Here is a 23,059-nt window from a genome sequence, read left to right as displayed (position 1 = left end):
TTACAAGAACCAGCTGTGCTAAAACTATTCATCTTACTGTTTTTATATACAAGGTGGAAATCTTTATTTGAGAAGTATTGCGTGTGATTTGAGCACCTGATGGGAACCGAAGAAGAAAAATTCAACCCTGAAGATTTGGTTTATTGAACATAAATAACTGAAAATAGGGTATCTGCTGATTCATTCAGTTTGTGATGGACTCTGTCATCATTGTCACTTACTTGATTTCCTTCTCTGTTCATACTTCTCTATTTCATAAGGGACAGAGAAGACAGCATGCACGGGGAGGTCCTTGGAAGCTGTTATTCATCAGATCCGTGACTGAAAGCCGTGGAAACACTGCTGACTTCAGGCAAGGGCTCAACGTAAGACACAGCTGGCTTCCTGAGCTGCTGGTGGGTAGGAAACGGGCAGGTAAAATGAGATCTGTGTCACAGAAGAAAACCAGATACGAGTTCACAACACTGCACATAGGATGCCTGTGTCCGACCCATCCTAAGGAACAGGCTGGGAAGCCCTCATTTGCTACCACGGTTATCCTGCACCCGGCTGGCGGAAACCAGGGGGATTTCCACAATGGCAAAGGATTCCCAAAAAAGTTCTCCCAATGCACGCGTGCCTTTCTCCCCCCTTGGGGAAAGGATGCCTGCTGGACCAAGTCAGGCAGAGGCTGTCCCAGAGCCTGCTGCCCTACCCCAGGAGTGGTCTCCCTCCAGCCCTGCTGCGGCAGCAGAGGCAGCTGTGCGTGGACTGCCCGCCATGGGATCTCTCCTGACGAGCCTTTCCCATGCCATTTGGAACAGCAACATTAACAAAAACAGTTGAAGGCCCATTAACTATGAGTCATGCATCCTGTGACAGCCTTTGCACATGAGGACTGAACTTTAGGAAACACCATCTCCCACTGGTTCCCAGCAGCCTCCAAACCAGTGCCACCCAGTTCAGCACAGTGCATATTCTGCCTTGCAACTTGCACTGGTTCTTTAATGGAGTTTCTTGGCCCCCAAAAGCAGAGCCCAGCCATGTAGTAATCTCACTGATAGCTTGTTTCATACAGCCTCGGTCCTGCTGGGGAAAACCGGTGCTAGAATAGGAAGCCTGACGTTCAATAGCCCAGGGGCTTGCAGCCCAGATTTGAGGTACACCCTCTCATTTCTGAGATGCTCTCTGAAACATTATCCATGATTTGTTAATACGACCTGCTCTGAGCTGCCTGCAGAGCACAAAACTATTTTATTGGAAAGTCCTCGGCTCTTCAAGACAAACGAGGAAATCAAATGGGATGAAATATAACAACTCCAATGAATGTGGCACTCCGCTGTGTTATCCCATTTGAAAAGGCTGAACTAAATCCAGTGGTGAGAAAAATTTTGATTTCACTCCTGATTTAGCATTTTAAAGACTAACACAGGATTGCACTACAGAAACATGCTGTTACCAAATTACTTAATTTCAGGCCCTCCCCAGCTCAATAAGCGGTTGGATTGCTACAGCCACATTTTGCTCTACACTGCAGTAGGCTTTTGGGTGACTCCACAGGAGGCCAGGTGGCTACCACGCTTTGCAGTAGGAAAGCGTAATTTCACCCTCCTACTTGTGCGTATTTGGGGCCAAAACTGCTCTTCTGTCCCCTTCTATGCTCAGGCACAGAGATCTAGCCAAGGGCATTTCACCACCGTTGCTGAAGACCATCTCCAGACAGGATGCTGGTTGTAACAGGCCAAGAGAGACAAGACCTTCACTTTCCAGTTTTCTTCTCCACTTTCTTTTTGTTGTTTCTCTTCTCACCATTCCTTTCACCACAAATTTCCCCCAGCAACAAGACCAAATTAGTACTTGCAAAGAGCGTTGTACCAGACTGCAAATGCTGCTGCTCTTTGTTCTAAAATAATTCTCATGTGAGTGATTAGAATATGGACTCCCTGAATTGTGATTTGTTTTACCTTAGTCCAAATGTGGGACTTAAAATTATTAAGATTTTGAAAAGTGGCTGGAGAGTGCCCAGAAGTGCCATTTGCTTCTGGAGTGGAGCGTGACCTCTGCAGGGCACGGCTGTGTCCTCTGCCGCTCCCAGGGGTGACTGTCCTGCCCTGAGGCGCGGGGGACGGAGTCAAAGCTCTGATAAGTCTTTTATATGCTCTCTTTGATCCCAGGAAGAGCTGCATTTGTAATAGATAAGACTCAGGGTGATATCTGAAGCTGGCAGGTCCATGCTGAGCTGGCAGGGAGGCAGCAGCTCACCCTGGGTGATTTTCATGTTTCTAGAGGATGGAGAGGCAGCACTGGGCACAGGGACGTGGTCCTGCCAGCTGCAGAGGGACCGGGGCACCTCTTGTCTCAGCAGATCTAATTTGTCACCTGCAAATACCTTCTTGACAGACATTACACTGTATTTGACCTTACACACACGTGTTCACGTGTGGTCCCATCAGCAGCGTCTCTGATGTCCCTCCTACGCTGCCACTAGGTTGAACACTTCAGTCACCCAACAGCTAAAAGTTGGGCATTTCCAACCACGTCCCTTAGGGGACGTGGAAATGCCAGTCTCCAGACTGGGGGCCCCTGCCAACATACCCATGTACCCCAAACACAGTGGCTCAAAGAGCCCAGAGCCCAAAGAGACTTTTGGGGTCAGAGACAGGACTATGTGACAAAGCCCAGATCCCCAGTCACCCAAGACACTGGCAGCAACCAGGTCAAATCCACATTTGCACTGAGCATCTCGGCAGGCCTGTGGACAGCATGCCAAAATCTCAACTCCAAAAGGACTAAATCTAGGGGGAGTTTAAATCCAGAAACAAGACACACTAAAATCGTACAGTATTTACAGAGTGTGTGTGCACGGGTGGGAGTTTATATTTGCATCCTATGCACACACGTATGCACATATTAACCACTTTCATTTTTAACAAAAGCTAAAATCTAAGTTAGATCTCGAGAAAAAAGAATTGCTCATATTATTCCAATTTATCATATGCAAAATCACAGCTCAGGCTGGCACCACGATCTGCTTTTGCTCAGCTCTTTTCCCACAAACAGCGTTTTGGGGCACAAACGACCCGGTTCAGTGAAGCTGCAGAGAGCCAGCCCATGCCAGGGGCAAATTCCAGGCCTGGCCTAAATGGGTGCAATTCACATTCAAATCAGTTGAAGTTATGCCAGCCCGCTCCAGGACTGGCCCTGCTCCTGAAGCTTTTCTCCTGAGCTTTGTTCCCAGCCTGTCACTGTAATGAGCACACGCAGCCAGGATTTGGCATAGAAGTGATGCGAGGACAGCTCCGGACACGTCGATCAATCACAAAGCTTTATGTTGGACAGAAATGAAATCAGTCACCGATTACCAACTCCCAGCCTGGTGAGGCCTCTGACGATCAGAGCATTTGGGGATACATATTTGTGTTCCCAGAAATGAAAACATAGGGAGTTATTAATAGACGAATCTAAAAGCATCCCCGAGACTGTGTAAGTTATCATCATCTGGCAATACTTTGCTATACCCACTGCCGGGAACGTAATCATGTACATTGTCGCCGTGCACCCACCGTCGTCGTCAGCAGCACAAGCTGAGCCCCGCTTTGGGGCCAGCCCAGTCTCCAGGAAAGGGGCAGCAACGTTTTACCCCCCCTCCAAGGCACTTGCAGAGCGAATGGGTGCCAGGGCCAGGCACACCCAGGCAGGGCCAGATTTTCCTCTTACCAGCTCAGCTGTTTCCACCTTCCCTTGGAAGACAGGCTCCCTTTTCCTCTCTTCCCAGACAGGCTGAGGGAAAGCCTGGGTGCCACCCTCTGGTTTAACAACAAAGGTACACTCGGGAGCAGGAGGGCACCAGTGAAGGATGCTCCTGGCCTGGGGGCAATGATGAAGGGGGATCCAGAACTTACCCTTGCTATTCTTAGCTTGGAATAGGACCTGGCCAGGGCTGGAGAATGGCTGGATCAGTCTCAACTTCATGCCTAGACCTTCTCAGCATGCAAACTGAGAGGCTGGAAGTACTTCTCACCACCTGCATCCGGTGGGGCCAGAGGATCAGGTAGGACTCAGCCGCACCGGCCAGGTTTTCAATGCACTGTGCATCAGTATTCACCGCAAGGAACAGAAACGCAATGCCCTTGTCCATTTGTTGTTATGTCTGCTCCTCTGTTCCTCCCCGCCATGAGTTTCCCTTGATACTGCAGACACAAAAGACTTTGCTTTCCAGCTCCCAAATAGCTGTTATGCAAACAGACAGTGCGAGACTGTCCTTTTCCAATAACCTCTGAGGTCTCTGCTGTCGCTCTGTAAAGGTGGAGGTGTTGGCCGAGAGCAGGCTGGGGTACCCATGGCTAGAAGATGAAAGGCTGGAGAGGAAGGTGATGTAGCCAGCTGATTGCTGGTTCGAGTGCTCAGTTCCTGGGTATGGCAGTGTGCTGAATGCTGAGGGGGAAATATTGTTAGTAGTAGCATTATCATCATCATCATCATTATTATCATTATTATTATTATCATCATCACTACTACTACTACAACTATTACTATTACTATTATTTAAAGCCAAATACATGAAATAAATGACCAATTTTACCTATATTTTTTCTTCTAGAAATCTGTGAGTTTTCTAGGCAAAACTTTTCTGAACATGTTAAAATACAGGTATATCTCACATCTGCTCTGTTCTTGTGCTTTAGTGTGGTCATCTAGCACCCCATTGTAAAGCTCTGTTTCCAGAAGGTCATTCTGTTATAAGGCTGCTTAAAATGTTACAGATTTATAAACAATCACATATTTATGTAAGGGGAGGCATTTTTTTTTAATACACATTTAATAAGACACTCAGAATATGAACTGGCTATGTTTTGGGATTTTGTTCATTTTTATGGTGTTACTACCCATTTATTTTATGGGCTCTGGGGAGTGGAGGCTAAAATTGAGAGCTTGTAAGAGGTTATAAAGGAAAAGAATGGACATTTTTCATGGCAGTTTGAATAGCCAGGTTGGAAAATAAAAAAAAGGAAAAACCCCAGCAATGCTTTTTACTCACTTCTTAGTCAACACTCTTCAGCCAAAGGTAGAAATAAAAAGACACACATAGAGCCTCTAGACTGGGCAGTACTTGCTCAGCCTGAGCTCAGCATCATTTTTTTCTCATCGGCTTTTCTCTGGAGTGCTCCACCGGCATGAGAGCTTTAACTGCAGCCCGAGGAGCGGAGGGCTGTGGCTGTGCCCACCTTAGGGACTGGGGCACCCCAAGCAGAGGCTGTGAACGGCCGGTAACTGCAGGGGCCCAAGCGGAAAGCCCCAAGACCTGAGTTGCCGGGGTACGTGGCACCATGAAACTCTGTATGTTTAAAGCATCACTCCTACCAATGTCTGTCAAAGCTGCGGGCACTCGGCACTTCGATAAGTCTGATTTTCAGGGCTTCAGCAGGCATCCAGAGAGTGAAGAAAATACATTTACGGGCCACCCATGGTCAAACACTGCAGAGGTCTGGACATAGATTTGCACAAACCAGGAGGTCCCTGTGACCAGAATAGATTGAGTACCCAGCGAGCCAAAAGCTCAAACTCCTTGTGTGCAGTTGGTTACCCATCTCACATGCATTGCTTCTGGCCCCTGACTTTACAGCAAACTTCTTGAAAGGAGCGGAAGCAGCTGGTGAATAATTCATTGTGCACCCTCCCGGTTGTACTGCAGCCTCTCCGCTTGTTTGCAGGCAGGGTTATCTGTACCACTGCGAGCCATTCCCCCGACGCTGCTGGAAACAAAGGCTCCCTTTTTGCAGCTGTTTATGCAAAGGACACAGAGAGGGATGCAGGAGGAGCTGGGGAAAAGCAGTGGTCAGAGATGCCACCCAGCAAGGTCCCTCCTCAGGGAGCAGAGGTACCTCCAAGCAAGGAGGGCCTGGGACTCGCAGCCACGTCCCAGGTCTATCCGCTGGCTCTGTTCCCCTCACCACCAAGCCTTCTCCCAGCTTACTGAGGATAGCGACCCACCCTCCCATATCAGAAAGACTACTTCTCAGCTTGGGAATGAAACTGAAGTTAGGAAAATTAAAGAATTATGAAAATTGAAGAATAAGCAAATTAATTAGCATGGTGGGGGAAGAAGATTCCAGGAACATTTTGGAGGGTGAAGAGCAGGGCTGGGCACTGCAGGACGTAACGGTACAAGGACAGGCTCTCAGCAGAAGCTGGGGCTGTGCCAAAAAGTTGAGCAGAAGCATGGTGCCTCTTTGGAATGTCATACCACTCGGGTACATACCGCTACCCTTTATCTGGAGTTTGGTGGCACAGAGCAGTTCTGGGAGATGTGGCAACAGGGACACTAGCTCCAGGGAATGCTTTTTGGGGAAATGCTCCAAGCAGGGATGAGCCGTTCCCCAGGACAGGGCTGCCAGTCGGGATAACCATGCTGCTTGTCTTGTGCTGAGGACCCCCAGCCATCATCTCACTTCCAGCTCATCCTGAACTGGTGGAAGGTTATTATCCTTACTGCACCTCCCAGGCCATAACTCACACATCTACTAGTCAGTGACACCTTACTATATTTTTTTGCCATCACTTGCAGTGCTTTAGATGTTGCCAGAGGCCGGCCCAGGGAATGTTTCTCCAACATTCTTTAGATGTAATTTAAAAAGGACTCTTTTATTAGCTGGCCATCCCAATTAGCCTGTAGCACGGAGGCTGGGGGAGGTTTTGCAACTGTTTTTTTTTACAAGATCGCAGCAAAAAGCTGTTCCCTCTGACATCCAAGAAGTTTCCTGCAGGAGCAAGTCGGGCGCAGCCACAACTCCACATGGAGGGTCACTGGCTCCATCTCCAGGCATGGCTGCTTCGGGCAGAGGTGGGCACACAGCCTCGCAGCTCTCCCCCCGTCCTGAGCCCGTTCCCCCACGAAAGGCCGGGGGAACAGCTCATTTCCAGGCCCCCGCCGCTGGCCAGTGCGGCTCTTTGTGAGCTGCACAGATGCAGTGGGAGGGAGAATATTGGTCGAGCCCTGACAGACCTTATGCTAATTCAGCAAAGAGAGTTTTAGACCATACACGGACCCTTAATCAAGTGGCAGAGACAGCAGCGAACACGACATTTAATTATGGGAAAGAAAAACGAAGTCTTTTACCCTGCATTTGGCGTTCTCCCAACACAGAGTTAATTGTTAGGAGGGTATATTAGAAGGCAGTGAAGGAGAAGATTGAAAACCCTGATCACGCCAAGGTCCTGAAAATGCTGAATATATTGAATTTCACATGAGAAAACACAGGCTGTGCCACGCTGAGGGCTGTGCCAGCAGCCAGCTAAGAGCTCAGGGGAGGTCTGTGTGCGCATGTTAGAGGGGGACAAAGCGCCCCAACCGCTTTGTGAGCCCCTGCCAACTGCTGGCCAAGCCCCACTGCATCCCTAAAATGGGGCAAGTCAAGATACCAGCGTAGATGGCCCTGAAGCATGGGCAGACCTCAGTGTAGGTGATGCACAAGGTCAGCACGTTCTCCAGAGCTCCATTTTCCTTCCGAAAAGGATCTAACCAGGTAGAGCTGGAAAGGACATTTCAGCTGTGATCTCTGTGTAATATATTCAGCTACATTTGCCTAAATTTGGCAAGAATCTGCAGCAACGGCGAGGCCGAACCGCTTCAGGAAGCGCTGGCACAGATGCCGACGACAGCATGAGAGCCATGGGGCTGGAGGAGGGGGCACTACGAGAACAGACAATCCACAAAAAGCTTCCCCAAAAAAACCTCACCGCCTCCAGCAGTTTGATACTTCAGCATGTCCTTGGGCTGCGGCGTGGCTTTAGCATCCCTCAGCACGTTTCCCCATGCAATCTCCCAGTCCTCCCTTGAACCACATAAACTTTTAGCCTCATTTTTGTTCATGTCTGGTCACAGGTGAGGGCAAAACTGCGGCTGGAGCTGACCTGTGGATTTAGTCGTTATGCCATGATCCTTGGCCTAACACATCTCCCTGGGAAACTCTTCCAGTTGGGTCCCGGGAAGAAAAAAAGTGCCAATAATTCCCAATTCCTTCATGCTGTTAACAACCCCACCTGTGTTTGCCGAAGTCCGTAGAATTGACTCTAGCTTTCAGCAGAGCAAGCTGCTTTTTTCTGCCCTTTATTTATTTTTTTTAAACATGAAAATCTACACTGATAAATGAAATCCTGCTCATGTTATACCTGCAGTAGCTGTAGATGTACTGCAGGGGGTAACCTTTGGCTGCTGATACGCTTGCTGCTGCAGCAAGGCAAGTGGAACAAGTCAGCTTTGGCAGAGACGAAACTCCACCAGGAGCCCTGGCGATTTATACTGTGGTCCAAATTTAATTACAGCAAGATTCTTTTTTTCCTCGTTTTAAATAGCTTAGGAAAATGAGCCCTACAAATAAAAATAAAATAATAAATTTTAAAAAAGACAGTCAGAATCTGACATTTGGGGTAGGGTAGCTAAAAGTATTATTTTGCTTCTCTCAGATTGCATGATTTTTGTGCTTGACCAACGTCACCAGAGATACCCAAATCGAACATCTGAATCTGCCTCACGGACACATAGCCAGACCATCACTGCAGAGGGGGAAGTCCAGCAGCAAATGTTATTTTCCAGCTCTTAATGAAGTACAGTAAACCAGAGAGAACCTAAAAGGCTCATGTACAGAGCAACACACTCCTCGTGCCAGCAGTCAAGGAGACCTCCCAGTCCAGAGAGCACTGAGCCCACACTGAGCTTTGAAGTGAACCTCAGCAGCTTTGCTGGGAGTTAAGCTAAATGCTGAGCCAGGTCCCAAGCTGCTGCTCTGGGCAGCCATCAGAGGCCGCGCATCCCTCACGGCCAGCCCGAGGATGCTGCACGCACCTCCTGAGACGGGGAGCTAAGTCAGGACAGTGCAACACCGAGCATCTGTTCATTGATGGAAATCTCAGGGTGAAATTCTGCTGAGATGAGAAAATAAAAAAGATTGATGGCAGGCCCATCCCCAACAGCCAAAGGTAGTCTGGTTTTGGCTTTGATTTATCAGGAGTCTGACCCGGCTAGCAGGCAGCAGCAAGCACTAGCCAGGTCGTGTTACAAGGCTGGCGGCGGGCAGGAGCTCTGCTGCCTGTGCCAGCGCAGGACCAGCCAGGCAGAGCTGTGGCCACCGGACCCGCCGGGGGGTGAGACCCAGGAGCTCCGGCTCAGCCCCGCAGCGCTCAGCTCTGCCTGCCTCATGCTTGCAGTCTCCACCACTCGTGACACAGCTTTTAGGTAAATAATAAAGTTGGGCTCTTTTTTTAATGAGTCAAGAATTAATCTCTTAACTAAAACATCTAACATGCTGTTAAAAAATGGATTTAAACACTTCCCACTGTTTTTATAACACTTGGTCCTCTCTGTTGGATTTTTTTTTCAGTGAAGCAATTTTTCCCGTTAAGCCCTATAAACATTTTCTTCTGAGGGGCTCTTTGAGGAAGGGGCTGGCTGATCATTTGCAAGAGCGCTGTTCCCCGGGGCCGTTTCCAGCGCTGCTTGGTAATGCTCCAGGAGACCTGGCAATAATTCACCCCCAAGCTGTGCACGCCCTCAGTCACATTGGATTTTCAAGAAACATGTCAGCGTCTTACCGCGCACCAGGAGCCCGATGCCCGGGTTAGCAGGAGGAATGTGTGAGCCCACACCTACAGGCAGGTCACACAAGTGGAAATGAAGGTTAGAAAAGTGCCAAGGTCAGACAGCAGCGAAACGCGAGTGAGCAGATCCCTCCTTTTGCAAGGATTGATTTGAATCGTTTGCCTTTAGTCTGCAGCAACATCCATGCCTCAGATCCCTGTTGTCCTACCAATGCAAGTGTCCTCCAAGAAACCCGGGGAGACCTCTGGATGTAAGGAAGAAGGAAAGGTCTCAAGACAGCATGGACTCATCAGGGGAAAATCAGTGAGACAAAGCCAGGCCTCACTGCAAAAGTAAGGGGGAAAATAAATTAAAAAACTTTAAAAAAAAAATATTAAAAAATCTCAGAACAAAGCCACCTCATCTACAACACTGTTAAAATGGAAGTCAAACTGAAGATTGAAAGACCGGCTTGCTCAGGAAGCACATTTTCCTGTTCCCTGTACAACAGCCAGAGGGTGGTTTCAATTCATCAGTGGCTGAGCTGTTGCACACTACAACTCACTGATGAATGAGCTACGTTAAAAACAACAGACCTTTATCCTCTTGGTAGCTCAGCTTCTCCAGTGCCTCTCAAATGTTTGTTTATAAGTGGGAAATGACTAACAGGCCTTTGCAGAACCGAAGGCAGTTGAGGCTCCAGCTTCGGGAAGTTATCACGGCGTCAGGCAGACGGAGCTGGGGGAGCCCCGTGAGAGCAGGGGCTGGGAGGCAGCAGAGCAGCGTGGACGCAGCTCCATCCTCACCACTGCAGGTGACCCAAGGAGTTCAGCTCCTGGCGTCTGGTTCAGCCTACCCGAGCCCCGAAAGCAAGCCTGAATGTCGCATCCACTGCTCTGAACTCGCCTCACCTCTCCCCACACAGCCATCCTTACACTCCTGCTAAAAAAATCCAGCCCTCAGATACACTTAGTCTTTGAGAGCACAGATCAAGTATCGGAGAACCAGTCCCATCTTCCCCAGATGACAAAAAGCTGGAAGTGGCAGCACCGAGAAGGCTTGCCTTGCCTTTACATCTCCACAGGCTGTCAACTCTGAAACCTAATGATGGTACTAAAACAGCAGCCGTCCTTGGCTTGCTTCCAGGGACCACTGCAGTGGGCTACCAGCTGCAGTGGGCTACCAGCTGCAGTGGGCTCATGCCACCACCCCATGCTCCTTCCATGAAGCCCCAGCCCCTCAGAGGGAGCATCCAGCTTACCCCAAATGCTTGCCGTGGCATAGCCACTGCAACACATCAGAGACTGAAAACCTGGAAGCTCACCTCTGATGTAGGACAAACTACAACCCACACAGCAGAACCTTGTCTTACTCACCAAGAACAGCCTGGACACAGACCAGCAGCTCTGGTAGCCCAGGGATGCCAGCAGCAACTTAAGAAAAGCTGCTTTTATTCTATACAAGCAAGCAAAGACCTTGAACTGTTATCAGGCACTTATCACCAGGACAACAGAGAGAGGTGCTTGAACCCTGGCCAAAATGCTTTTCTTTCTGCTCCACAGAACACATGAATTGCAAGAGCAGCCTGTCTCCAGGAGTACTTGTGCCTCAGACACAGCAGCAAGTTTTCCAGGGTAAACTGAAATGAGATCTTATGTTTTCTGTGGCCTAAACCCAATCACAAGTATAAGGAATCTCACCATTTAAAAAACCACCAACCCAAGGGCATTACCTCTCCCAAGCACAGGCATTACTCCAAGACTTACATCTCTTTATCACACTACTCTGCTATATTAGCCCAGTCCCACTGTCCTCAGTAGTTTAAGCTGAAACACCTGGCTGCAAACTAGGACACGGGCACTTCTTATTTTGTCATCTCTGGTTTGGGGACAGAAGAGCGGGGCTAAAGGCTGGCAGCAACAAAGCAGAGATGCGAATAGGGGAACCTATTTTGTCTGTCTCCTGCAACACTTCTTAGCATGAGCTATAAAACTCTAGAAAGTTTCATTATTTGTACACATTTCCAGCCCCTGGAGCTGTAACTCACCATGCATAGACTTTTCCTCCTGCTTGTGTTACCTGCCTTCCTATCGGATTTAGTAAAAATTCCCATTTTATTGAAGTGAAATTCCCACCTGCATTCTTGGGTGCTTCAGCAGATGCTGCCATAGCAGCTCTGGGTGAGCTGCCAGACAAGAGCCCATCAAACGACCCTTGTCTGTGATGGACCATGTTGGCGTGCACAGGGTACGCAGACGGGCTGCATGGCCGGTGTGGAAACCAGCCCTGCCCAGCCTCCGTGGTATGCCATGCTCTGCAGCCCCCGCAGCACCAGGCTCTGGGAAAACATCTGAAGAAGCCCAAGACCTTGCCCAAGCATGCTTCGCACCTTTCTGCAATAAAAAAACCCATGTGCGCTTCAAATACGTTGTTCATGTCAACAGTGGGTGCTGCCCCAGCCCCACCGTGGGCAGCCCCGCTGCCGAGACAGAAGGCGATGATGAGCCCGGTGAGCCCGTTCCAGTCCCAGCATCCGAGCAGGGCTGCAGGAGAGGTCTGGGGAGCAGAGCCAAGGTGGAGCAGCCCACTGGGACCCCTGTGCTCGTCCCGCACGGCTCAGGCGGTGGCAGGGAGCAAGCCAACCTTTCTGCCATCCTTAGCAGCTGGGCTCGGGTGTTTCTCAGCCTCACTATTTATACCAGCCTCACTATTTATACCTGGCTTGTTTTTGTCAGGCGTCTCATCTCCCCGTTACCTTACATCATCTTTTTAGCCCTTTTTTTATTTCTGTTTACTGGGCTGGAGGCACAGTGGAAAGCAAAGATTGTCATAACATACCAGCAACATCTGGAAACATCAGCCCTCCCATTTCACTAAAATGCTTGTGCAGGAGCAAAGGGAAATCCTGGCAAGGGGAGCTACACTCTAATCCCCCAGCCACTTACTAAGCCATGAAAAAGACATACTAATGGACAAATCTGATCAGGCAGTTACAATAATTTCAGTGCAAAAGATACACTTCCAGATGGAGAATAGCGTAAAATTATACTAGTGCCGAATCCTGCAGGTAAAAGGCATTGCCACCCTGATTTTAGGTGGCTTTATATGCACAAAATTATCTTATCGCCTCTACGTAGAGGATAGCTACTGAGTTAGAAAAAGGAAAAGCAAACTGAAAAACCCTACTGTGAACTTGCTATGGTCTAACCTCCTGATTACACTCGGATTTGAAAATTTCATTAGAAAATAATTACAGAGAAACCGGAAATATTACAGAGGCCTCATCACCAGACCCAGGAGGTTTTCTTGGCAGCAGAGCAGTTTCAGGCAGCACTAGAAGACTTCTATTTTTTTACAAAAGAAAAGGGAAAGGCAGACTCTTTCTAAACACCACTTTGCAGCAAAAAAGGCTTTTGACTGATAATCCAATCCTTTTCAGCAAAAAAACCAGGTTTCCTACTGGGGACGTACAGGACAGATGAACATCTGCCTGTTGAAGTGGCAGTTGCTGTTAGAGTTGACTGCTGTAACGCAGCCGCTTACCACCGAAGGAAGTTCATGACAGAGCTGCCCTCTTTCCTCATCCCTGTTTGTTATTTCAACAGATCCAGTGGCAGCCAAGAGCGGGGAGAATGAACAAATGGGAATAAAAATAAATCCTCAAAGACATCCAAAGCATTAGGCAAATTTTATTTTTTTTTTTCTTTCTGCTTGGCCTTATATCTATTGTGTTTTAGGATTCAAATGGCAGAGGGATTTATACAGTAAAACCAGACCAAACACAACCCTTGGGTAAGCATTATACTGTATGTACCTGCTTCTAAAGAAAAGTGAGGTGGCTGCTTCGCTTTTCCTTAGATAGGAGGAATTTGCCCTGTGATGAGCTACGAGGTCAGAACAGTTTCATTCTGAACAGTGGGGTCTGAACAGCCACGCGCGCCACCAAAATTAAATACACACTAATCACATGTGAACTCACATTATTTAGGCCCGATGGTTGAATAGGTCATTTCTGAGTCGCAGAGCCCTGCTCACATCCCAGCTATAAATGCCTTGGGGAAAAAAAGGATGGTGAGGGTATCACTCCCTGCGGCAACCCGAGCATCTCCACGGTGATGCTGCTGCAGCGGGAAGATGTCTCTCTGCCTTGCTCTGAAGAAGCTCCATCCCCCCAGACCTCATCTAGAGAAAGGGATCTACACAGCCCTGACACGTACAGCCTGCTCCAGAAACCAGGAGCCTGTGAAGACGCGGCTCACACTACGTTCCCACGCATCCCTTGGCTTTATGCAGAGCCATCTCGGCATCCCTGGCAGCATCCCCCGGAATGAGGGTGCTGCTGCAACCAGCAGTCCTGGGGCCCTACAGCCCAGAGAACCACAGGCTTCATTCAAGCCAATTATAGCACATTATAAATAGAGGATCCTGCTTGTTTTGGAACCTGCAAATAACAAGCGGCAGGTTCTGCTTCTGCAAATAGCCCGGGGAGCTGGTAAGGCCAGGCTCATGTCAGCTGGCCCGAGAAGTGCTGAGGTTGAAATGACACTACCGGGGAGCAAGGAAGTGTCCCCCACCATGGCCAGAAACTGGGGTAGGCAAGCCTCGGATGCCGATCGTCAGTGGAGTCAGGTCCTGCTTTAGCAAAGCCCTTATCCTACTTAGCTGCAGGAAAACGGAGCTTTCATCCTACACCTTCCTCGAGTTTTTTAAGTCAGCAAACTTTAATAATCACAGAAACACTTTTCTAGACAAACAGATGCTTTTATAGCAATTTTAGGCATGTTCACAATATACAATACAAAATCAGGCAACTCATTGGTTCACTACCTCTTCTCAGGGAGCCAGAGGGCAACAAATTCACACTGAATTCAATCAGGCACTTGCTCAGAGCAATTCCCAATGGGGAAGGCATACCATTCTCTAATTGTAAAGCACTGCATCAGTTTTCTAACCTTTGAATATTATTGATTTCTTCTTTTTTTCAGGTGTGGAGAGAGAAATGCCAGGCGTGATGTCAGCAGGCAGCGGTACATGGCACAACTGCTGTTTCCAAAAGTGGAGCACTGAACGCCAACCGAAGCACCGGCTGGATATTGCATGGTAAGACACAAGCTACGCTGTGCATATTTGGGGCAAGGGAGGCGAGGGTTTGACCCCTCGAGCCCTTGGGGTTTGCTCTGCCAAGGCCAGGTTGCTGTATCATTCTGATAAGGGTAATCCTGTTAGGCAAGCACATCAAACAAATAGTCATTCCCGACTGCAAACCTTGTCTAGGCAAATCTAACCCCGGGTTAAAAATGTGCTGAGCACGCAGTCCTGTGGCACAGCATGCTAGGGGCCGAGTGAGGGATATGTGGGGTCTTCTGTGCCCCAGGACCCCAGCGCAGGCACTCCCTGAGGCTCGGGCTAATGCCTGGAAGCACCTAAAAATTGTAACAGAATAAGTTCCCCCTCTTTCCCCTTCACTTCTTGTGTAGAAGAGGACAGATGACTCCTATGTCAGGCTGTTTTGCTTCTATATTTATGTCCTGCCTTAGGCTCACAATGTTCAGCTCAGATGCAATCCAGTCTGGTCGTATTAATACATCTGGGAAAATATTTTTAACAACCAACATCAAGCTGAAGGCCAAAATAATCCACGGGTGCCAGGAGCTCTCTGACCCCTGTCGCCCACTTGCTTATGAAACAGAAAGGCTCCCCAAATGGTATTTTTTTGTCTTTTAAGGGACAAACACACTTTTCAGCTTCTCCTTGTAACATACTGGATCAAATTTAATCTCTGCTGCTGCTCTGGGAGCTTCTCTAGGCTTCCAAAAGGCTGAATGTGGCTCATTTATTACAGGTGTCAAAATCAAAGCTTAATGAGGGGTGGCCCGTAAACCTAGCCAAAATAAAGAGGACGCTGATGATAGCCTGTGACCAGTCCTGAGGGCTTGTGAGACAGCTGCAGCTGAAGGACCTTATCACCTTGCTGCCCACCTCACTTCTGCCAGACCACTTTTCTCTGTCAAGGAACCAGAATGAAAAATAAGTTTCAAAGCCTTAAAAATTGGGTTATCCCACCAGTGGATACCGACCACCTCAACAGATGTGTGACACCAGCTGAGCCATTTATTCAGCCTCCCATCAGCCGGGACTGACATTTGACAGCGGTCAACCCTCACGTTACGTACTTCCTCCAGAGCTGGTGGAGAGATTTCCTTTCCAAAATGAAGTGTTTCGGAGCTTCGCTTGGGCTCCCAAGCATCCTTTGGGATGCAGATTTTTGGAAGGGTGTCACATTTGCTCAGCAGCAGCCAGAAACAGGAGTAACAAAAGAAGACTTGTTGGCTTTGCTGTTTCCAAAGCAGATTTTCTTTCATGCTGTGGGTCAGGATGGAGCTGACCCTGTAACGCAGCAGAGAAAACAAAGCAGCCAGGGTTATGGGCAGCTCAGGCTCAATGTGAAATGATGATTCATACAAACTTAGACAAGTAGAGAGCGAGTGTAATACAAAAGAAGACAGGAGGAAGAAGAGGTGGGCACTGAGCAAGACAGTGTGGGGGTGAGTGGTGAGAACAGGGTTCAGGGCCACGACTCCTCCCCTGGACAGAGTGATGTTGTCTGACGGTTTCAGCAAGGGAGCCAGCAGCAATGCCCCAACCCCGACCACCGCTGACTCTCTGCGGCATCTTTAGTGATCTTGTTTCTGAAATAAAAATATTTTCCCACTTCCCAGGAAAACTTCTCTGTCTTTTTTCCAAAGCGATTTGAGATTCTGAAATGAAAGGACAGAGTGATTTGTAACAGCCACTTGCCAATACGCCCTCCTGAAAAATGGAGATGGGCAAAACAGGCACACAAAAGGCATGTACGTGATGGATGTTACAGACTCAGAGGTGGGTATGGGAGGGGGGTGCTTTCCTCTCCACATCTGATGTGCAACAGACATCCATGGTGAGATGCCCTCACCGCCACATGGGGAGGGGACGTGCCCTCCTCCTTCTCAGGGAGGGAAAGGACAGTCCTCGGGATGCCCTCCTAGCCCTGCCGCCTGCTTTCTGGCTGGGTGCTCTGGAGATGATAGAAATAAAGGGTGAGCACCTCAGGTGGGGAACCAGCAGCAGCAAAAGAAACGAAACTGAAAGGTTTCTGGAGAAAATCTACAGCTTCCACGAGGTGTCAGCAACAGCTATTATTCACCACAGCTAACAGAGGTGCCTGGGGCTGCCATCCGCCTCTTTGCCTGGCATGTCCTCACCAAAGGAGAACCAGCCCCGTCTGGTGACTGCCAGCAGCTCTGCCTTCTCGTCTCCTCACAGGCCAGCACTGGGCGACCAGCCTCTGTCCCCTGTCTGACACAGCAGAGCAGAGGGGTCCCCACGCAGAGCCAGGACCCCAAGGACCAAACCGATATACTTGCATATTATCCCTGACCTAAAGAGCTCACCGGCTAAAGCAGGATGGTTGAAGTGGCGTTACTGCACCCCTTCTGCAGACGGGATGCTGGTGGCACAGCGAGATTAAACTGGAGGTCAACGACGTACCTGCGGTGGGAGGGGGACATACAGCGTGGATATTCCAGCCCAGCACCCCTACTGCAAACCCCTGACTCTCCTTACTCTTTACTTCTCTCTGAAGACGTTTAATTTTAGCTAAACAGGACATTAGGCGTTTCTATGCGACTTGTTGACAAAGATCCAAGAAGCTTAAAGCCAAGCGGCAGCTCTGCTGCTCCAGCCCACCACAGGTCTGGGGCTGTTCGAACTCTGCTGACCTTTGGTCCTGAGCCTGCTTTCGAGAGAGGAGGCTGGCAAATGTTCAGAGTCAAACCCATGCAAAAAATCCTTGCAAAGACTGGAGTAAAACCCGTATCTTTCAGCCTTTTTCAAAAATGAGGGATGTACTCTTTGGCCATCTTTTGTCTCATCCCCAAAACCAGCACTAAACATTAACCACGGTCAGTGTGCTCACTGATACTGCCTATTTTCATATTGCTTTTAATTACACCCACAGTCATGTCCATTAAGTCAATATGATCCTGCCCTCAATTTAATGAAAACCTCAGGAAACAAATGACGTCTGCTACAAGAAACTGCAGAACTTTTCCCTTCGTTCCATTACGTGGCTGGGTTTCCGTAGCGTTAAGCAGGTTTTAGTTGGTCACTGGCTGGAGAAACTAAAGGATCAACATCCTGGAGGAGGGTGAAGAAAAAAATAGCTCTGAGAGGACACGTCACATTACTCAGATGTGGTCGCACTGACAAAATAATCTTCGTCATGTGCCAAGGAACCTGTGATAAGCCCTCTCATAGTCGGATCAGTAATAAGATCAGTTACTTAATTCAAAGTGATTAAAACCAGGCTGGACTGCAAACAAACAAGTCGTGTCTGTGCGTCTGCACATAAAATATGTATCACAAAATTCAAACCTTTCTGGGCTATTGTGTTTTGTCAGTAGAGCTGGGCAAGCTATAAACAATTTTGGGGGCAAATGTAATACTTCTCCAGTGCAGCCCACAAACAGGCTGCCTTTCCTGCAGGCAGGCTCCTGCTTCCAATGTCTGTGACAAACACCCTTTGCAAACAGGGGCCAGCCTCTGGGTTACCCACTGGCTGCACGGCCGCGAGGGCTCCGCGTGCTCTGGCCTATTTTTAAGCCAGTGCTGGGGCCCGAAGCACCCTGGTTGTAGCTGGTCCCCTCACCTCCATAGGAGAGCTTGGCCTGAGCAGAACAGTCCCGCTTCCACCCCAAATACATTAACGTCCTATGCAAAAGCCATTTTGGCTTTGCGACTACGCTAATCCCCTCCCTTTGGGCTCCAACACCACTTGGCTTACCCAGGCATGTGTGGAAGATGAGTAGAACGGGGCTGGGCAACCTGGCTCGTCAGCACGCTGGACTTCCAAATCGATGGAAATCTGTGGCAACGTCCTGGTGGCAGCAGGGAAAGGATTTGGGATTCCTCGTCGGGCAGGGCTGTCTCCCGGAGCAGGCAGCACGCAGAGATGTGGCGGGTACCGCTGCCATCAGCGACGGGCGGCAAGGCACGGGGGGTCAGGCTGCACCGGACACAAAGGGCTATAAAATTAGCTATTTTTAAACTATTTCTTTTGATCCTGCGCTTTGGTACAAATTATCCCTTGCCTGCGGTAACAGGATGTGACTGACAGGTGAGTGCCCCGGCGACAGCAGGCAGTGGTGGAAGCAGTTACCTTTAATGAGTTTTCATCTGGAATCAGACACGACCGACGAAAGAGGATTTTCCATGCTGCGGCTGACATCCAAGACACCAGGAGCTGCGCTGGATCCACGGGGATCCTCAGATGACAAATCGCACTGACAAACACTGGACGTAATTCTCTCCGGCAAAGCAGCTCAGCACACGTTATCTTGATTTCTCTTCCCTCAGGTGTGGTCACGGAGTTTCTAAGCGTGACAGTGGTGTGCAATGGCCTGCCTGGCTCGCCCACCCGCCTGCATCCCCTCGCACGGGCACCCGGGTTTTGGTGCGAGCATCGCGTGGCAGGAAAGAAGTTACAAAGCAAACCGAGCACAGTTTAAGCATTGTTTCCCTGGCTGAATGGCGGTTCAGAAGAGGCACGACAAAGGGAGCGGTTGTTCCTTGCCAGCTTCGTTCTCATCAGGGTCAAGGGGAGGGTTGGCAGCGTGCCACGGGCTCCCTCCCTGCCGCCCTGAGCAGCTTCACAGAGATAGCTGCAAGGAAGTGGGGTGTTTCAGCACATGCCTGGTGATCCCCCCCGTGCACGTGCACGTTGTGCTGGGACGTTCCAGCAGCGATCAGAAGCTGCGCTCCTGTGCTGGCGAGGGGAAGGCTGGAGAACCCCAAGGATGGAGAAACCGGAGTTATTGGCCATGAACCCAACAGCAACCGGCATTGCCCACCTGCAGAGGGTCTGATCACGCCTTTCTGACCAAGAGGGCGATGGCTGCAAGCGGGGTAGATGCTGGGGGTCAAACACAGTGTGCAAAAGAGGGAAATGCTCTGAACCCACTTGGGCGAGGATAAGGATGGAGCAATTCCCAGGATGTGCTGTTAGTGAGGAGGCCTTGTGAGAGAGCAGATCCCAGTCACGACAGCGCTTGCTTTACCAGTGCGTCGCTGTTACCTGTACACACACATTTTAGGGCCAAGGGACTGCAGGCACCCAAGGGAGGGAGTCCCTGGTGCAGGGCTGCTGGCAGCGCCAGGCTCACCCCGCACCACGACCATCTCCTCACTCTCCTGTAGCCAAGACCTGATGGGTGACCGCCAGCAGGAAGGGCAGCAGGCAAATGTCACTATCCAGGAGACAAGTGAGAGCCACGAGTTTTGCAGCAGGCACGTGTGCGCACACACGTGTGAGCCCGCAGCTGGCGCCGGCTGAAGGGCAGTGCCAGCCTCCGGCCAGAGCCACCCACGGGGGTGGCAGGGCGAGACTGAGATCTGCCGTGGGCCAGGCTGGGCCCTGCCAGGGCAGGCGGGGAGGAGTGACACCGTGTGCCCAGGGCAGGCAGGGAGGAGTGACACCGTGTGCCCGGGGCACTGCATGTCTGCAGCCTCCTACACCCAGCAGCCCGGGTGTCCCAAAGCCCCTGTGCGCGGGTCTCGCTGTGGCCCAGACGCCACGCTCCCAGGACCCCATGTGTCCAGGTCCCTGTGTGCCCCGGAGCCCACAGACTCAGGACCCCATGGCCCGCGACCCTGTGCTCTCTGCCCCCCATATGCCCAGGACCCCACGTGCCCCGGACCCCGTGCGCCCTGGACTCCATCCCCCAGGACCCCATGCCTCCAGCCCCCACACCCCCGTACCCCCGGGCCCCCGGCACTCCCCGCCCCGCCCCCGCCGGGACTCCGAACCGGCAGCCAAGTTTCTTGGAACTTTGCCTTCTGTGACGCACACGATGGTGCAGGGCCCCGTCCTCTCGGCGCAGCCAATGGGCGCCCGGGGGAGCCGGGGCGGCCGCCAATCGGCGGCGGCTGGACAGTTCCCCGGTCCTGACCGACCTTCACCGCCCGGGGCGGGGGGGTGGGGATAAAAGGGCCCCGCGGCGCCGCGCCGCGCTCCCGCCCCCCGCCCCTCCACTGCGGCTGCGGCGGCCACGGGCAGCGGCGCCAGCGGAGAGGTGAGCGCCGGGCGGCTGGCGGGGGCGGGACGGAACGGAGCCGGGCGGCCGGGTACCGCCGGGCGGGGGAAGTCCCGTGCACCGGGAGCGGCGGGTTGCCGTGCGGCGGGGGCCGGGAGGGGTTCCCGTGCACCGGGACACGGACGCATTGAGTGGAGGCCGTTCCCGTGCACCGGGTTCCTTTGCACCGGCGATATGTGCGTCCCGTGCACCGGGGGGAGGGAGCTGCAGTGTATCGGGGATATGGGCGTCCTGCGCACCGAGGGGAGGCGGTTACCGTGCACCGGGTTCCTTTGTACCGGCGATATGTGCGTCCCCTGCACCGGGGGTGTTGTCCGCTGCAGCGGGGCTACCGCGGCTCGCTGCCCCCCCCCCCCCCCCCCCCCCACCCGCGGCGGTAGGGGTGAGGAGGCGGACGCACCCGCGGAGCCCCGGCCGCACGGTACTGACCGCCCTTCTGCTCCCGCAGGTCCGGGCCCGATGCGGTCTCTGTGCGCCGGGGTGGGAGGCAGCCCCCGGCGGAGCCCACCCGCCTGCCATGCCCTGGAGCGTCCGGTGGGTCGGCGGCCGCGGCGCCCAGTCCCAGAAGCAGTGCAAGAAATCCTCCTTCGCCTTCTACCAGGCGGTGAGGGACCTGCTGCCTGTCTGGTTCCTGGAGGACATGCGGACCATGGAGGTCTTCCACTGGGAGGATGGCGGCAAGGTGAGCGTGTACTCGCCCTCGGAGGCCCTGCTCTACGCGCTGGTGCATGACCACCAGCCCTACGCCCGGCACCTGCTGACGAAGTTCCCCCAGAGCGCCCTGGCTGTGCCCAGCCAAAGCTTCAGCTGCTGCCAGTCCTCTGCCCCTCACCTGGCCATGGCTGTCCGCTACAATCGGGTCCGTGTCCTCTTCCGAATCCTCAAGGCCATCCAAGCCTTCCCGCCGGGCGACAGAGCTGGCCACCTGGACCGCCGGGGCTGCAGCCGCGTGGAGGGTGGCAAGACGGCCTTGCACGTGGCCTGCGAACTGGTGCGACCCGAGTGCTTACTCCTGCTGCTCGGGCATGGCGCGTCGCCCTGCTTGCAGGACAGTGCTGGGAATACCCCCCTCGACACCTTGCTGCAGCAAATTTCCCACACACCGGCTGCTAACATGCGTGCCAAGCTCCTCTGCCTCGACTGCCTCTTCTTCTTCGTGCCTCAGGACCTCCAGTTCACAATGAAACAGCAACTGTTGGACAACCGGCAGCGGTGGCAGGACCTCTTAGGGGAGAACAGGTTCCAATGCCTGCTGGGCTTAGCTCCCCCGTCGCTGTTTGTTGGAGCCATGCGTGTCTTGATCAGGACCATTTCACCTGAGCATTTCCCAGAGGCTCTGGACAATCTGCCTCTGCCTCATTTTCTAAAGCCTTTGGACTTGAAACTGGAGAGCTAGAGGGGTGGCATGAGAGCCTCCCGCTCACCTGACAGAAATAGACTGTTGTGCTAAAAATGTATTGGTATACGAAGCTGCTAATGTAGCAGCCAAGTATCTGTTTTAATTAGAACTGTATTTTTTAAAAGAATTGTATCTGGCACTTTACAATATATTTTATTTAAAGATCCCTGCAGTGAGGTGAGGTCTGCACTGCATTTTATAAAAATGTTCTGTGGCATGTACAAATGAGGGTATGTGGGAGAATATATTTGTAAATACATCTAAATAAACCAGTGGCAGATATGATCAAAATACAAACTGAGCAAGTGAAAAGCCTGAAGTGGCATGTGCCTTGAGAAAGTGTGCATGGGGTGGGGGAGTATCTTTTTCATTAGGATTTCCCTGTTACATAAGCCTCACAGTCCTGGAACAGGATGAGTCCTTTTTTACAGCTCTCCTAATACATCTTGGCAGGGATGTGGGGTTTTTTTAAAGGCACAGATGAAAACTTCCTCATCTTGTACACAAGACCAAAGAGAAGCCAGATACAATTAAAACTTCCCTAAACAAGGCTGGCAGGGATGTGCAGCTGAAGAAAATATATTTCTAAAATAAGAGAATAATAATTTCATAAATAACAGTTGGTCTCTGTTCCTCTTGGAGAGCCAAGGTGTCAGGCAGAGGAGGGCAGGAACATGCACGTCTCTCTGGCCAAAGATGTTCCTGCCCTGGCAGGAGGCAGGGATGGACCCTGCAGCCCCTCGGATTGCTGCAGGGAGAGGAGGGTAGGGCAGAGCAGGAGGGCCAGCCTCGTGCCCAACCTCTGCTATACCCACAGGGATTTACGTAGGTATGGCAACACCAAGACCTTAGAGCAGCTTTTTTTTTGGTGGATTCTGGCCCCTCCACTGCCAGTCTCCAGCGGGATCTGATGATAGCTTAGGTTCAGCTGAGTGCTGTGGCAGTCTTAGTGTCCACTCTGCGTACCAGAGGAGTAGC

The 23,059-nt window shown here is 51.2% G+C and overlaps 1 protein-coding gene and 1 long non-coding RNA gene across 3 annotated transcripts; one reads left to right on the top strand and one right to left on the bottom strand.

The window, feature by feature from the left end:
- Window positions 1-14,305: 14,305 nt before the first annotated feature.
- Window positions 14,306-19,248, bottom strand: LOC129206641 (uncharacterized). Of its 2 annotated transcripts, XR_008577240.1 has the most exons (4): window positions 18,750-19,248; window positions 18,375-18,596; window positions 16,984-17,080; window positions 14,306-16,311 (listed from the first exon to the last, which is right to left on the bottom strand). It is a non-coding gene; the product is annotated as an uncharacterized LOC129206641 (long non-coding RNA). The 2 variants fall into 2 exon arrangements; XR_008577239.1 differs by having other exon boundaries at window positions 18,375-19,248.
- Window positions 19,249-20,405: 1,157 nt separating this feature from the next.
- On the top strand, window positions 20,406-22,378 carry ANKRD9 (ankyrin repeat domain 9). Its single transcript, XM_054826207.1, is given in 4 exon segments — window positions 20,406-20,559; window positions 20,561-20,661; window positions 21,131-21,191; window positions 21,194-22,378. Coding segments are annotated over 4 exon segments (1,167 nt in total). The 5' UTR covers window positions 20,406-20,439; the 3' UTR covers window positions 22,079-22,378.
- The last annotated feature ends 681 nt before the right edge of the window (window positions 22,379-23,059 follow it).

This window comes from Grus americana, chromosome 5, assembly GCF_028858705.1.
Source record: "Grus americana isolate bGruAme1 chromosome 5, bGruAme1.mat, whole genome shotgun sequence".
NCBI lineage: Eukaryota > Metazoa > Chordata > Aves > Gruiformes > Gruidae > Grus > Grus americana.
The sequence above is the reverse complement of the archived record's forward strand: the minus strand, read 5'-3'. Positions and strand labels throughout refer to the sequence as shown.